This window comes from Saccharomycodes ludwigii, chromosome VI, assembly GCF_020623625.1.
Source record: "Saccharomycodes ludwigii strain NBRC 1722 chromosome VI, whole genome shotgun sequence".
Lineage (NCBI taxonomy): Eukaryota > Fungi > Ascomycota > Saccharomycetes > Saccharomycodales > Saccharomycodaceae > Saccharomycodes > Saccharomycodes ludwigii.
The window spans coordinates 173,424-189,528 of NC_060205.1; the positions used below are offsets into that span (position 1 = coordinate 173,424).

At 30.6% G+C, this 16,105-nt stretch overlaps 7 protein-coding genes across 7 annotated transcripts; 3 read left to right on the forward strand and 4 right to left on the reverse strand.

Moving 5' to 3' along the window:
* Positions 1–998: 998 nt before the first annotated feature.
* Positions 999–7,442, forward strand: UBR1 (E3 ubiquitin-protein ligase UBR1; the record flags this gene model as incomplete). Its single annotated transcript, XM_046079514.1, has 1 exon — positions 999–7,442. The coding sequence occupies one exon, from the start codon at positions 999–1,001 to the stop codon at positions 7,440–7,442; it is 6,444 nt and encodes a 2,147-aa protein (XP_045932985.1).
* Positions 7,443–8,819: 1,377 nt separating this feature from the next.
* QCR9 (ubiquinol--cytochrome-c reductase subunit 9) lies at positions 8,820–9,018 on the forward strand (the record flags this gene model as incomplete). The annotated part of the gene is made up of 1 exon (XM_046079515.1): positions 8,820–9,018. A coding segment is annotated over one exon (198 nt), but the record flags the coding sequence as incomplete, so codon positions are not given.
* A 277-nt stretch (positions 9,019–9,295) lies between these two features.
* On the reverse strand, positions 9,296–9,610 carry TIM13 (protein translocase subunit TIM13; the record flags this gene model as incomplete). The annotated part of the gene is made up of 1 exon (XM_046079516.1): positions 9,296–9,610. The coding sequence occupies one exon, from the start codon at positions 9,608–9,610 to the stop codon at positions 9,296–9,298; it is 315 nt and encodes a 104-aa protein (XP_045932987.1).
* Positions 9,611–10,081: 471 nt separating this feature from the next.
* APS3 (Aps3p) lies at positions 10,082–10,777 on the forward strand (the record flags this gene model as incomplete). The annotated part of the gene is made up of 2 exons (XM_046079517.1): positions 10,082–10,103; positions 10,188–10,777. 2 exons carry the CDS (start codon positions 10,082–10,084, stop codon positions 10,775–10,777), a joined length of 612 nt encoding a protein of 203 aa, XP_045932988.1.
* A 130-nt stretch (positions 10,778–10,907) lies between these two features.
* Positions 10,908–11,402, reverse strand: CBP4 (Cbp4p; the record flags this gene model as incomplete). Its single annotated transcript, XM_046079518.1, has 1 exon — positions 10,908–11,402. One exon carries the CDS (start codon positions 11,400–11,402, stop codon positions 10,908–10,910), a length of 495 nt encoding a protein of 164 aa, XP_045932989.1.
* A 519-nt stretch (positions 11,403–11,921) lies between these two features.
* Positions 11,922–13,415, reverse strand: ERG1 (squalene monooxygenase; the record flags this gene model as incomplete). Its single annotated transcript, XM_046079519.1, has 1 exon — positions 11,922–13,415. One exon carries the CDS (start codon positions 13,413–13,415, stop codon positions 11,922–11,924), a length of 1,494 nt encoding a protein of 497 aa, XP_045932990.1.
* An 850-nt stretch (positions 13,416–14,265) lies between these two features.
* On the reverse strand, positions 14,266–15,945 carry RRN7 (Rrn7p; the record flags this gene model as incomplete). The annotated part of the gene is made up of 1 exon (XM_046079520.1): positions 14,266–15,945. The coding sequence occupies one exon, from the start codon at positions 15,943–15,945 to the stop codon at positions 14,266–14,268; it is 1,680 nt and encodes a 559-aa protein (XP_045932991.1).
* Positions 15,946–16,105: the final 160 nt, after the last annotated feature.

Genomic DNA, 16,105 nt, shown 5'->3' on the forward strand with positions numbered 1-16,105 from the left:
AGTTAAACGAGGTAAATGGAAAATAACAGCTGCGGTGTATTTTATGTATTACAACACAACGTGAAAGATAATTGGCAAAAAAAAAAAAAAAAATATAAGGGGGAAAAAAATTAAATAAATGAAAAAATTGCGCAGTCCGAAAGTATTGTACGAAAGCAGTCAACCGGGATAGATGTAGTATTTTATTTTATTATTTCTTTCTCTCTGCTTCTACTGATATTAACAATGACGTTAAAACAACTGCTAATTTATTCTATTGATAACTGCAACCTTATTTTTCTTTCTTTTTTAGTATTTTTCTTTCGCTTAGCAAATCAATTATAAACTTTATGTATACATAGCCAACCTTTTTTTTTTTTTTTTTTTTTTTTCTTTCCCTTTCCTTTTCCTTTCTTTCTTTCTTACTTTTTTCCTTCTTCTTCTTCTTTCTGGTAATTATTTAAACTTTGCCATCTCTCAAATACTTCTTACATTTCATCTTTTTATTAATTTAGAGATGATCTATATAAATTTAAAGCTTTTTTAATTCCAACTCAGTTATATTTTATTATTTGCAAGAAAGGAAAACCCAAATAAACAAACCTAAAAAAAAAAGAAAAAAGAAAAAAGAAAAAAAAACTATTCAAACTTTTCCAGTTTTAATTTTATTTGCTTAAGAATTGAATTCTCTAGGACGTGATAACTAAAAGAGACTTCTTTTTTTTTCTTTTTTTTTTTTTTTTGGCTATTAAATTCATTTACATCATATTAAAATAAAAAAACTCGGGAAAAAAGAAGATATATACATATATTAAAAGAGGTCTGTATTTACATCTCTAACTTCTGTCTTCCAACCTCTCCCTTTTATTATTTATCGCCAAAATTCTTTGATACTATTTAGTTTGTCCCTTAGACGAGGTTTATCCGGTTTTTAAAACCTATTTTATTAATAATTTTTTTTTTGTCTGTCAACTAGATATACAATATCCACAGGAATAAATCTATAAAAATTAACTAAAATGGTTGGTAGTGACTCAGAACAAAAAGGTGATAAACAAAATTACAACTTTCATATTTCCAAAGGCTTGAATGAGATATTTCAATCTATCCATGATTACTCCCAATTTAACACACCCAAGGGACCAATCGAAAGGGAGCAAATGGGCCAAGATCTCAAGAAAGTTGTTTTTAACCTATTATATTTTACTTTATTTAAAAATGGTGAATTATTATCAGAGTTTTCACCCCACCTTGATCATTCAAATATTCCGCCTGATCTACAAAGCATCTTACCTGATAATGATAATTTTAGAAATTATGACCTTTCCATAGAAAAATTAAAAAATAACAAAAATAAATCCACTTTTTATAACCATATTGGGCGAAACTGTGGTAGAAAATTTAAACCTGGTGAACCTATTTATCGTTGTCAAGAGTGTGGATATGATGATACTTGTGTGCTATGTGTCCATTGTTTTAACCCGGATGATCATGTGGATCATCATGTTTATACAAATATTTGTACAAGAGTTTCTAGTGGTATTTGTGACTGTGGTGACTCTGAAGCTTGGAACAATCCCCTACATTGTAAGGCCGAACTAGCATGTAACCAAAAGAAAAACGCTTGTATGTATAATTTGGATTACAACTCATTGATACCACACTTCAAATATGTTTTAACTGAATCTTTAGATTACTTCATTGATGTTTTTAATCAGAACATCGAACCCATACCTATTTTTACTAAAGAAATCATGCTAAAATTAAGAAATTATGTACAAAAGGGCAATTTAGTTGAAAGAGCTCAATTTTTGAAAGATTTGGCTTATAAGAATGATTATTTGTTAAAAAAACAACAAGCAACTGACAACGAATCCGATATGATTAAGGAACCTAAAAATTATGCAGTCATAGTTTATAATGACGAATTTCATAATTATCGACAAGCCACTAGTGCTTTGAGACAAGGTGAACCTGATGATAAACGGATTGAATTAATAACCTCTCATATTGATGGTGAAGGCCGTGCAATATTGAAATGTTCTACAGATTTATCGTCAGTCATTGGTGGATACTTTTCAGTTCAAACTAATGGGCTAAGTGCTACACTAACAAGCTGGTCCGAATATATTCACCAAGAAACCTGTAAATACATCATTAAATGGATTCAAGAATGTTTGTCTATTCCTAATGTGGAGTTTCAAAACGCCTACAGAGAAGCTTTAGGCTTTGTGTTTACAGAGGAATTACCCAATGGTTGTATTAAAAGTAGCAGTAATGTCGCTGAGGTTGTGGATAAATATTTTGCTAATAATTGTGGGATTGAAGTTCTTGATCCCGAGTGTAGATATGCTGATTTATCGATTTTGGACCGTGGTACTAGATTGCCACTAGGCCATCATTTGAAAATGAACGAAAATAATTTAACTTCAATCTCACCAGAAATAAGTTCGTTATCAAAAGTGAAGCCAAATTACTTCAACTCGAGATTACAATTAATGCTATTTTTGGATAATAGATATTGGAAAGTTCTAAGAAGTTCTGTACAAGATATTATCATTCCGACCTTGTCATCTAGTTTGAAATATAAGGCCGTGTTTTGTAGACAATTTTCGCAAATTTTTACTCATATGCTAAACGCTGTTTGTTTCTTAGACAGAGAACCACAATTGACTGCATTGAGAGAAAGTGTTTTGCAATTGTTTTCATGCACAACAAGTGCAGAAGATATGTTAGCGGATGGCTCTTTTTTGGATGTTTTATGGTCTGTCAACAGAATTTTCATGAAATTTTCTGTTCTGGATAATGGTTCCTTATTGTGGAAAATAGTTAGTATAGCTAATCCCAGCAAAGGTTTTTCGGTTTCGTTTAAACAGGGGTTGTATGCTATCGAGACATTGTTGAATAAAGTTACTGATCCAAACTCTATATTACGACCCCAAGAATTCATAGCCATAACATCTTTGTGTCAACTATTCAATGGGGCCTGGAAAATTAAGCATAAGGAAGGAGAACATGTGTTACGAGAAGATCAATCGTTTATACCATATTTGGAGTATACCTCTTCAATATACAGCATAATTCAAAGTGTGAACAGAATTTTAGAAAACGGCAAAGTTGATGAAGCAAAGTTATTAAATGCAATACATCTACTATATACATATTTTACGCACAAAAATCTACCATACAAATTGGTCGGTGATTCCTTTGAGATTATTAAATTTAAAGTTAGTAAACAGAGAGTTGCATTCATGAATCCGGTTCATACCTTTTTTTCATTTTTAGTTGAAAGATCCCAAATAGCTAAAGTTTTACCAGTTATTGAATCGAGAGATAAAGATTTTTTAGTTGTTTCTGATTTTTGTTTAAGAAGTGTAGTTTTATGTTCTCAAATTGATATTGGATTTTGGGTGAGAAATGGCATTTCGGTTTTGCATCAATCCTGTTATTACAAAAAAAACCCTGAAATGAGTTCCTATAGTAGAGATATACACGTTAATCAACTATCCTTTTTGGTAGAAAAAAATGAGTTGGAAAAAATTATCTATAATATGTTAGATAGATGGGAGATTCTAGACTGGTTTTTAGGTGAGCAAAGTATCAAAGAAACAGTATATGAAGATAAAATCAACCAGTTATTACAGCAATTTATTACTTTTATTTATCAGCTATTGAGTGAAAGACAACAATTTATGAAATTCAACTCCACAGAGGAAAAGGAGCTATTACACATTAAAAATTCAATTATTTATAACTTGTACACCCAACCTTTACCGTATTCCAAATTGTTAGAAAGTATCCCAGATTATTTAACAGAGAGTACTTCCAAATTTGATATATGTTTAGAAGAAGTTTCGCTTTATGTAGAACCAAAAGGATTAGAAGATAATGGTGTTTTTAAATTGAAAAGGGCAATGTTCAATAAAATTGACCCTTTGAGACTATTAAATATGGACAACGATTTTGAGCATAGCGCCAATATCATTAAGCAGCAGGTTTCGAAAGATAAAAAAAACATTGAAAAGACAATCATTGAGCCTCGATTAGAAGCCTACGATAAGTTGGAAAAGGGTTCTGAAACTTTAGGGAATTTTACTAGAACAAATTTATTTGCCAAAATTATTTACAAACTTTTAGCTGTATGTGTTACTGATAAGAATTCTGCATTTTTATATGAACTGTTACATTTAGTTCATGGAATCATGATTGATGACGAGTATATACATGGTACCCAATCGTTCCCACAAGCTTATTTGGACAAACCAATTTGCAATTATTTGCTAATGATTACCCAAGAAACTTCATTTTCTTCCAATATAATTAATAAAGCCGATTATTTATTGGAGAGGATGCTTCGGAAAAAGCGTGAGCAAGTTATTGACTCTTTAACTACATGCTTTGGTGCGGATTATGTTCGTGATTATATGCAAGGAAAGAAAACACAAAGCGCAAGCCAGGAGGAAACAGAAAAAGAGCGCAAAAAGAGGTCTGCGAAAGAACGTCAACAGAAGTTGCTTCAAAAGTTTGCTAGACAACATAGTAAATTTATGAAAGAAAACGAAAGTTTGTTTTCCAATGACGAAAAATTACATGGTGGTATCACAAAAGGTGCCAACCATAAAATTAGCATTGATGAAGAGTCGAATTTGGTCAATGATAGGGAAGATGTCACCTGCTCTTTATGTCAGGATTCTGTTTCTTTTAATGATGTTTTTGTTATCCCAATTTATCAATCTAATACACCTGTGATACGACAACAAACACATAGGGGTAATGAAAATGTTTCTGAATGGTGTGGATTTGTTAATCATGAAAATGCTCCGACTTTTTATAATTACAATAATTCTGGAACTAAACCTAAGAAAAACAATGGGAATGTTATGGTTTCGTGCAACCATCAAATACATTTCAAATGTTTAAAAAAATATTTAAAAAAGAAAAAGTATTCCCCAAAGTTGTTTATATGTCCACTATGCCAAACGATTTCCAATAGTTTTTTGCCCTTATCGTTACCTATTTTTGATGGTAGGAAAAGCGATGTATGGTTTAATATGATCGTTAATGAAGTATCGTCTAATGTCAGAAATATTACTTATGTCCCAACTATGAAGGCTACGCAAAGGATTTATGATTTATTGGACATGATTATGAACAAAGTTAAATTTTATGATTCTAAATATTTCAATGCTGAGATTCGTGATTCCTCTATTGTATATATTCTTTCAGCCCATTTTGCCAATACCATTTCCATGCTGGAGGTGGCTTCAAGGGCATCTAGTGCACCATATCAAGATTTATTGAAGGGTAGAGACCAAATTTTCAAAACGCTAAAGTACATGCTAAGGTGTATTTCATTTTTGAAAGAGGCCTATATTGATATAAGCAATGTTCATATTCCATATTCGCATCACAAATATAGTTCTTTCCCAAATAAACCATTTCAGTATATTGTGAGAGAATTGTTATTTAGTGGTAACTCTTTGAAGTTTATTTTAAACTCTGTTTTAAAAAGAATCATTGGGCATGCCTTGGATTACACAGATAAGGTTAATATCAATGAAATGGTAACTGAAATGAAAAAATCAAATATTTATTACGAACCGACTGCAGAGTTTGTAGAGCATTTTGCCAATTTTAAAGATGTAACTGATACAAAACTTCAAGCTGTTGCTTACACGTTTACTTTAAAGCAAATATGTTGTGTTTTGAGGAAGTGTTTGATATTTTGCAAAGTTTTAAATATGGCTGTTGGCAATGAGAATAATGGCGAGGTGATTAATGGTTTTGATTTAAGTAACTCGGTTGAATATAATGGATCTTTGGAAGGATACGTTAATTATTTAGTTAAAATATTGACCAAAGAAGAAACTATGTTTGATTTAGTTAAAAGTGAAGATTTTTGTACACATAAATTAAGAGAAGACGTTGACCAAAGTGGTAAGCCAAGAACGTCCATTTCCAATACTGTTATTTGCGAAAGGGGGAAGTGTAAGATTTGTGATTATGAACTTTCCCCCATAACTAAAGGTGAATATGCTGGTACAGTTAAATTAGTTGACTTGGCTTCTCATTTGAACAAATACATTACTGATATTAAATCTTTAAAATTCAGAAATGTTTCAAATCCTACCCATAATGCCAGTCAAAACAGTGCGAATGGTGCAGATATTTTTTCTGTTATTAATGGAATGTTGGGAAACGTTGTCCACAATCATCTCAACGGTACCCCCATAGTTATGGTTGATAATGGTGATGGCAGCATTGAGATTGAGAGTTCACATGCTAGTAATGAAACAAGGTTGGATTTCGAGATATGTTTAAGTTGTGGTGAAAAAATATATTATACCGCGGATAATTATTCAATTTTCAAACATTTGTCCAAATGCTTTGGGGCATTTGGTTTATATTTAGTCCCAAGTGACAATGAAATATGTCTATCTTTGAACACACCTCAGTGCTTTGTGAAGATATCAGCTCCATATTTGAACTCGCATGGTGAAAGTGGTAAAGAGGCTATGAAACGTGGTGATATTGCTGTTTTGTCCCTGAAGAGATATGAACATTTAAATAACTTATGGATGTGTAATGGTATTCCGGGCTACATTAGCCGTATCATGGGCGATGAGTTTAGGATTTTAATTGCTACGCAAGCTGTTCGTTTCAATAGAAATATACTCTTTTTTAGAGGCTTATATGAAGGTGAAGAAAATGATGAAGAAGATGATTTTGGATTTGGAGACGATGATGACGACAACGATAATGATGAATCTGGCGGAACTGAAAGAATCGGGGGTTCACAAACTACCGGAGATGGTACTGAGAGTGATAGACTCGCTTCTGAGGAATTGGACACTTTTGATCCTGGTGTTACGTTAGAAGACTTGGCTACATTTTCCGATGAAGATCCGTATTATCGATATATATCTGGGGACGATTATGCTGACTATGATGATGATGACGATGATGACGATGACGCTGATGATGATGATGAAGATGATGACGACGAGGATGACGATGAAGATGATGGCGACGATGATGATGAACATGATGATGATGATGATGAAGACGTTGATCATGATGACGATGAAAGTGGTAATAGTGATGATAATGAAGATGGTAATTATCAAGGAAGTTATATTAATAGCGAAAATCAACGCAATGTTGAAAACCAAGATGTTACTATTAGGAGAAATGGAAGTGATAATGCGCTAGATGTTAGAAACGCTAGTGCCGTTGGTCCTTGGCTGGAGTCCACTTCTGGTTCTGACTTAAATAATGAACTTATTCCTTCTGACGAGGATTTAATTTCCTTGACTCGATGGTTCTTATCGCAAGGAACATCAGCGCCTGATATACAAGGTATGGTGTTTGATAGTTTGTTAAGACAAGACTCCGAAAATCATGATTCTAATACTGATGATTTGACTGGTCAAATTGAATGGCCAAGGGACAATATTAGTTAGACCAGAATAGGAGGAGGAATAATTGGGTTTTATTTTTAAATTTGAATGTTGAATGTAACTGTTACAAGAATTTAAGTTTTAGTGGCATTATTAAAAGATAGTGAATGGTTATATTGGTAATGCTGCATTAGAAGTTGTGGGAAGTTATTACCATTGCTGATTGTGATAATGTATTGCTTTAAGATGGGAGGTTTTTTATTGTTATTTCCAACCAATCATTTTGCAAGAAAGGCACACCCAAACACCACAGACAAAAAAAAAAAAAAGGACTATTTTTTTTTATTTTTTATGGATGAAGAACGCTGCGTAGTGCGCGTTTTGTGTATATCGGAATTAAAAGAGTTTTTTATTACTACAATTTTTTTTTTTTTTTTTAATTTTTTTTTTCTTGTCTTTTATAAAAAATTAAAAATCAATCGATTAATTTTGAGTGTTCTTACATTTTGACCCAAGTTTAGAAACTTACCATTAATAATTGTTTTATCCTTTTCTTTTTATTCCATCAAAGAAAAATTAAAATCTTCAAAATATTACGATAAGAATAAAAAAAATAAAACTATACAACTAATATTCATAATGGTATGTTCATGATTTTGGTGTCTGTTCCTATTAATTATTATTACGACCCAAATAATGGTTTATTGTGGTCACATCAAGTATTATAAAGAAGAAATCTATAAATTTAGGTTGAATAAAAATAAAACATTAAAAATAAAAAAAGGGAGACATTTGAAATAATTGGAAAATATATGTACACATAGACTGTCAAGTATATTTTAAAACGCAGTGGATATTCGACTAAGGAAATCAATATCCTTTGGAACATCTGATCAGAAACCACAACTATAAAGAAAATCATCGAAGCAATACAAAGCTTAGAAACATAAAGTATGGGAATGATTTATAAACTTTTGCTTAAATTATTGTTCAAATTCAAAAAAAAAGAATAAGAGTGTGACATCTAGGAGGGTTTTCTATTTACACAAAGGGAAGGTACAATTAAAAATTATTTTTAGTTATAATCCGAATAGTTTGAGTGAATTAAATAACAGAAATTTATCCGAGGTTGTCATTAATTAAATGTAACAATGTTTTTCCTATCAGAAAAAAAAAAAAAAAAAATATAGATATATATTTAGGATGGGAACTTTATTATATGTGATATGTCTCTATTGAATCCTTATTGATCTTCGTGATAATATAGATGATGCCAAAAAAAAAATTTTTTTTCTTCTTTATTTTCAAGCAACTTGGGTTGATACCTGAATTTTTGGAAAAAAAAAAAGTATATATATACTAACAAATGTTTGTTTACACAAATTCATACGCATACATGTTTTTTCTGAGCGTTGATGAATTAATATTACATTTTTAACAGTCCTTTTACTCTACTATTTATAACGTTTTCTTCAAGAGAAACTCTGTTTTCGTTGGTACAGTTTTTTTAGGTGCTTTTGCTTTTGAAACTTCTTTTGATACTGCTATCACTGATTGGTATGAAAATCATAACAAAGGGAAATTATGGAAGGATGTTAAATTAACTTTGGGTGAATCTGGTAAAGATGATGATGAATAGGTCAGTCTATTATAGCTTTTATTTATTTATTTTTTTTTAATAGTTAATTTTATTTATTCAGTTTTTTAATTCATTTATAGTATTTGTACATTCTTAATATTTATGTCCATTTACTTAGACTTGAAGGTGGTACTGAAAAAGAAAGAAAAGAAGAAGAGAAAAAAAAAAAAAAAAAAAGTAAGCCAAAACCACCAATTTGTTAAAATATACTATTGTTTAATATATATGCAGGTGAACCAAATTATACATAATTATATACAAGTACTTACAAAAAATATTAGGCATTTTTATCTGGACTTTGTTGAATTCTTTGGATATAAGCTCTTGAAATAGAATTCCAACTTCTCATGTACTTAGCCAAACAAGAATCAACGCATGAATCATTACCTTCAGCATATGGGGTTTTCATGCATGTTTCGAAACAATTTTCAGTAACTTTATTAACTAATTCAGTAGCATTAGCAATGGCTAACTCCTGAGAAATTTGTTGCTTTAATTCGGATACTAGTGGAGTTTTGGTAGTAGTGGTATTGGTTGGTTGTTGTTGTTCTGCATTATTGTTATTACCGCTGAAAATAGAAGATAAAGCCATTTTGTTGAGTTGTATTATTTTATTTGAAGTGCTGTTGTTTTGTTTTTTTTTTTTTTTTTCAAATTTGTATGTTTAATTAGAAATGAAGTTGTAGAGTTAGAAATGGAATTGTAGAATCAGAAAGTGAATATCACCGACAAACCACAATGAATTTTTTCATGAAAAAAAAAACCGAGCAAAAAAAATAAAAAATAAAAAAAAAAAAAAAATAAAAAAAAAAATTTATTTTTTCGTTCAATAGAAATAAATTTGTTCCGGGTATCAAAACAAAAAAAAATGGATTTGTTCCCAATCACGTGTTTTTGCATTGCCACTCTTTAAATTATTTCACCTTTTTTTTATTTTTATTTTTTAAATATTTACTACAACTTCTTGCACTGTTACCAATGATTGGCTGAAAGATTGGAGGACGGTTAACCTACAAGATACATAGTAATAGGTTCTCTAAAGAAATCAAGAATTAACCCAACTATGATTCATGCTGTTTTAATATGTAAGTACCATTTTTATGCATTTTCTATCTATTAATTTATTGAAATTTTTTTTTTATTTTACTAACAGCATCGATTTATAACAGTTAACAAGTCCGAACAACCAAGGTTGATGAAATTTTACACCCCTGTTGATGTAAATAAACAACAGATATTATTCCAACAAGTTTATGATTTAATAAATAATAGAATAAGCGAAGAACAGAGCTCGTTTCTAGTAACGCCACCATCAATACTGTTGAAAGACAATGGTGCTAGTGCTGAACCAGATGGCACGGATATTCAAATCATATATAAGAATTTTGCCACTTTGTATTTTGTTTTTATTGTAGATGATCAAGAAAGCGAATTAGCCATATTGGATTTAATTCAAACATTCGTTGAATGCCTAGACATGTGTTTTGCTAATGTTTGTGAATTAGATTTAGTTTTCGGCTGGCAAACTTTGCAGAGTGTTTTGGAAGAAATGGTCCAAGGTGGTATGGTTATAGAAACGGATAAGTATGAAATAGTTAAAGCTATAGATTTGTTGAACATGGCCAATGGCAATGGTAACATGGGAGGTCCAGCTGGTAGTAACGCTAATACAGATGGTTCCTATTTGACAGGGAGTTTGGCGAATGCCTTTTCAATGTTTACCACTGGTGGGTTTTCTACGTGGGGCGCTGGTTCTTAAATATGTCTGTATATATATATATTCCATTGTCACTACTGTTATTTAAAAGGATAACAGTTTTAAATATATACATAAATAAATAAATAAATAAATAAATAAATATACACAAGATTATATAATTAAAAGTTTCCTACCAAAGTTTTCTCCACCAACTCTTTTCCTCGTTCTTTTCTTTTTGATCCAAAATCTCCCTTGTCCTCACATCACTATTTTGTCTAATTTGTTCTAACTCCTTGGATATACGATCCAATTCTTCTCTTTGTATTAAATCAGCTTTAACTTTTTCAAAGTGATCTCTCTTATCCATTTCCCTTATATTATTTTTGGTATCATGAGAAGTTTCTGACATTTGGTTATGTTCCCATGGTGATTGAATTTTACCCGTTTTCCAAATAGGATCATTACTTTTCATGGTTTCTTGTACAATCTTCATTAATTCCACCTGTTCAGCTTCTCTTAATTTTTTTTCTCTTTCATATTGTGCTTTTAATTCAGGTGATAAACTAGCAATCAATTGTCCTCTTGTAGGTGTAGTATAATTGAATAACAAAACACCACCCAAAACAATGGAACCACCAGCTATCCAAACTCTAGCCCATTTAGCAAATAGAGAACCTTCACTCATTTTTGGTATATTATTTTACCTTTTTTATTTTTTTTTTTTATTACTAGTATTAGTTTCTGTAAGTTTATTTTTTTTTTTTTTCTTTCTTTCTTTGGCTCTTTTTTTAATTGGATATTCAATATTAATTGAAATGGCAGGGTTAAACACGTTTTCCTTTAACTTAAAAAATCACTAACCGTTTATGTAACCCGCCCACAGCAACCGGTAGATTGTCCGCTTATCCGATATATCCCAAACAGGAACTAAAAAATTAAATACAGTAAAATAATCCATTTTTAATAATTAACAATTAATTTCTTTTTCTTTTTCTTTTTCTTTTTTTTTTTTGCTTCAAATAAAAATAATAATTATCCATACAAAGCTGATTTAAACAAACACATAAATAAATACATAGATAAATAAATTAATAAATAAATATAAATAAATATCGTAATGACTACGCCACACTAAAAATTAAACACGCACAAATCAACTTCATATAAATATTCTAATTCACCTACAATACATTACGATTATCAACTAACCAATCAACTCCCCAAACAAATATGGAGCAAAAACTACTGCAGCGGTGTATAAAATAGAAATACCCTCTAACAATGCCAAGGGGAATCCCAATGCACCTCTCTTTTCAAAGTTAATATAAACAGAGTACAAAGCAACGGCAAAGAACACTTTAGTTAACATTAATGGGCTTGGACGTAACCCAGATAGAAATTCAATTGGTAATTTTACACAATCACCACCTCTTTGGAAATACTTGAAGCAACCTCTTTGTAAAATTTTTAAGTTTTTAGATTCGGCAGCAAACAAACTAAATAGGGCAATCGACAATACATTGATAACACAATCGTATTTCTTCTTGTCATAGTGGAAATCCAGTAACTCATCTAAGACAGTTTCACGATCAGCAAAATCTAAATCACCAATTTTCTTGATCAATAACACAACATCGTTCAGCCCAACAGTCATACCACCACCTGTCAATGGATGTCTCATATTTAAAGAATCACCAATGAAACATAGCCCTGTAATATCGTTTTGCTTGGCTGGTAAATAGGAATTTGGCATGCTTCTGAATTTCTTTTCCTCCAAAGCTTTGTCAAAAGATGGTCTCAATGACTTGGGGATAAAAGGTTGAACATCCTCTTTCATCCAACTCTTGATATCTTGTGGAGTTTTAGCGTCATTATAAGCACATAAGATTCTGGTTTCATTTGGAGATAATTGGTAAACCAAAATAGGTAAATGTTGAGGACCTAATATAACATGTCCATTATATTTGGTTGGAGTAACAGCATCGTATAAAGACATGCCGATAAAAGAAGATTGCACTTTTGGCACATGGTCTGCAGATAACTCTTTTCTAAATCTAGAGAAAATACCATCACAAACAAAAGTCATGTGTGCTTTGAAATCTACTTTACCACGTGTCTCAATATCTATTTTACAACCAATAACCTCATTATCCTTGGTGCTCTTTAAAATTTCAGTGGCATTACCTTGTAATCTAGTAATGTTTTTTTCTTTAGAAACAATGTTTCTTAAATTTTGTAAAAACCTACCATGGACAAAGGCAACTCCTCTTTCCCTTTCATCGTCTTCATAATCCTTGATTGTAACATACTTGTCGTTTAATACTTTATCGTTCCCATCAAAAACTAACCCGTCGATTTTCTCTACTGGCCCAACATCCTGTTTATAAGAATATGGGATAACAACTTTCTCACCATTATAAAAAACAGTATAACCTGTGATTGGATAAGCATCGATGTTATTGATTGATTGAATCATACCTAAACTTCTTAAAGCTCTTAACCCACCTGGTTGCATCAATTCACCAACAATTCTGTCTGGCATATTCCAATCTCTTTCGACGATTAAAACTTTCTTGCCCTTTCTTGCTAGAGCTGTGGCTACACATGGGCCGATAACACCACAACCAATAACAATAGCATCATATTGGATGGATTCGTCAGCATTTAATAAATCTTGCTGTAATTTAGCGGAAGTCATATGTTGTTGTGGGGGTATATACGTGTATGTATATATTTTTCTTTTTCTTTTTCTTTATCTTTTCCTTGTTTGTGATATACTGAAAAACAAAAGGGAAAAGGGCAAAGAAAGCCGGGCAAAAAAAAAAGATACTTGAGAAGAAGTTAAGAATAGAAGGAGTATAAAAATGGAAAGTTGGTTTATATATAACAAGAAAATAAAGTTTCAAATAAATTTTATATTAATATTTATAATTATTATTTTTTTGTCGTTTAAAGTATAAAAAAAAATAGGTAGCATTTTTTTGGTGTTGGCAGTAATAATACTTTTTTATTTTATAAACGAATTTTTTTATTTATTTATTTAATTTTTTTTTTTTAACAGGCGCACGCAAAGCAAGCGATGATTTTTCGTTTATAAATCCTATCAAAAATAAACGCCATATAAAAATATCGCTATGATGAAATTCTAACCGATAAAAAATATATAATATATATAAATAATACCATCTTAAACAGTCGTGTTTTACAAATCGTTTAAAGCTTACAATCTTATAAACATTCTCATTCAATTCTTTGTAAAAAAAATAAAATTAAATTAAAAATAAAAATAAAATGCTAAAGACTACTATCAAAATACAACTTTCCTTTCGTTTAATTGTTCAAGCCTCTTTTATATATATCGTTTTTAATTGATATCCCTCATATATTACCGTTATTAACAACAATAACTGTCAAAGTAATAGCAAATAAATGCTTTTGTTTTGTCAAGTGGTATCCCTTCCCCATATATCTAACGGTTTCTTTTTTCTTTTTTCTTTTTTCTTTCCTTCCCTTTTCCTTTTTTCTTTCCTTCCCATTTCATCTTATACTTATTTTTTTATCGAAAAATGCCCTTTTTGTAAATGCTTCAACGAATTTCTTAGTTGTTTAACAGATATTAAAAAATCATTGCTAATCAATTCTAATAACTTGTTTTCAAACTCTTCTAACAATCCCATCTTTTCCTCTCTAGGAATATTATCAATAGATTTCAGCGGTACTGAAGATAATTGAGCATACAACAATTGTATTTTATCCATATATTTATTATCAGTTTGCTTTCTGTCATCCTTGTTGTCATAATCACCATCATCTTTATCATTTTTTAATGGAACCAAATTATATAATTTACGAACAACTATTTTCTGATCTAACTTAAAATTGTCAAATTCATCTTCAAATTCGTCGTCGATCTTGGAATTTTCTTTTCTTTCATACAAACTTCTGCCGTATCCAATTTTATTCATAATTCGATCCTCAACAAAATCTATATATTCATCTATAATTCTATCACCATCGATACTATTGTTTTTTCCTAATGTCTGAAGTAATAATAAATCCTTTGCATTACTATGAATCAGTTTATACGGCTCAATAAATTTTATACCACCCATAGTTTGGATTGCTAACCATTCCGATATAAAATCTTGAGAAAGTGTATCATTATCTAATAGGCATAGCCTCAATGTCAAAATAAAATAACAAATGCACCGTATCTCCGGGAATAATTGATACTGTACAAAATGACTGCTACTATTGAATCCAATTAGTTGTCCAAAAGTGTTTTTGTCATCCAAATATTCAATTAATTTAACACAATATCGATATACAAATGATGGAAATAAATAAGTTACAGTTAATCGACATAAAAAATTTTTCCACAATATTTTATGGCCTTTATCAACATTATTTACATTGCTAATACTACCAACTTCATTAATTTCTTCGTAAACCCCGTGTATGTTTAATTTATCACACACGTTGCCCAACTTGTTATAAAATTGTGCATTTGACCATATCTTTGAACCTTCTAATTTCGATAAAAAATGATTCGGTAATTGTTTTCTCCACTTCATGGGTAATTTCTTATTGGCATTTATGTATAATAGATCCATCGATAGTACCATTCTGGAAAAATCATTGCTAAAAATGGGCAGCTTCATGTTAACGCAACCAATGTATAATAAACATATACCTGTCATTAAAGATAACTCTAGTCCCTTAAACTCTTCGTCGTCATCATCATTTTGTTCTTCTTTCTTTTCTTCTTTTCCATTGTCTCCTTTATTACTATGTTTTCTTTGTTGTGAATTTATCAAATACTCGCACCACAACTTTTTAATCAAAAGTTCAAACGAAGTGGGTAACTGGAAAGTTTTGATCAAATCCCTCGTCTGTATTTTCAAAATATATTGAAAGCTTTTCAAGAAAAGTAGTCTAGCTTCTTTCCCATAAACTTTATGTAAATCAGAATCATGCTGAGAATTCCCAAATTGGGACATGTTTAACTGAGAGCTTTGAAAATTACCAGTGGCATCCGTTGTTAGGTTTAATCTTCTTGTAATTGCTACACCCCCAGCCCCTTCATCCTCATCATCATTAAATTCATAGTCGTTCTCCATAACATGTCCATATTGACATGTTCTTCTTCCATCAATGACTCTCCATAGCTTTGATCTACAATTATCAACCCCGCATAATGGACCTCGAATATATACGCCATATGACATTAATATTCTTTTTGTGCTTTTATTTTCTTTTAAGACTAATCTTTTATGTTTATTTTTTTTACTCCTAAAGAAAATTATCTTATAAAATTATCTATGTTATTTATTAATTTTAAGTAAAAAAAAAAAAAAAAAAAAAAGAAATTCAAAATTAAAAAAAAAA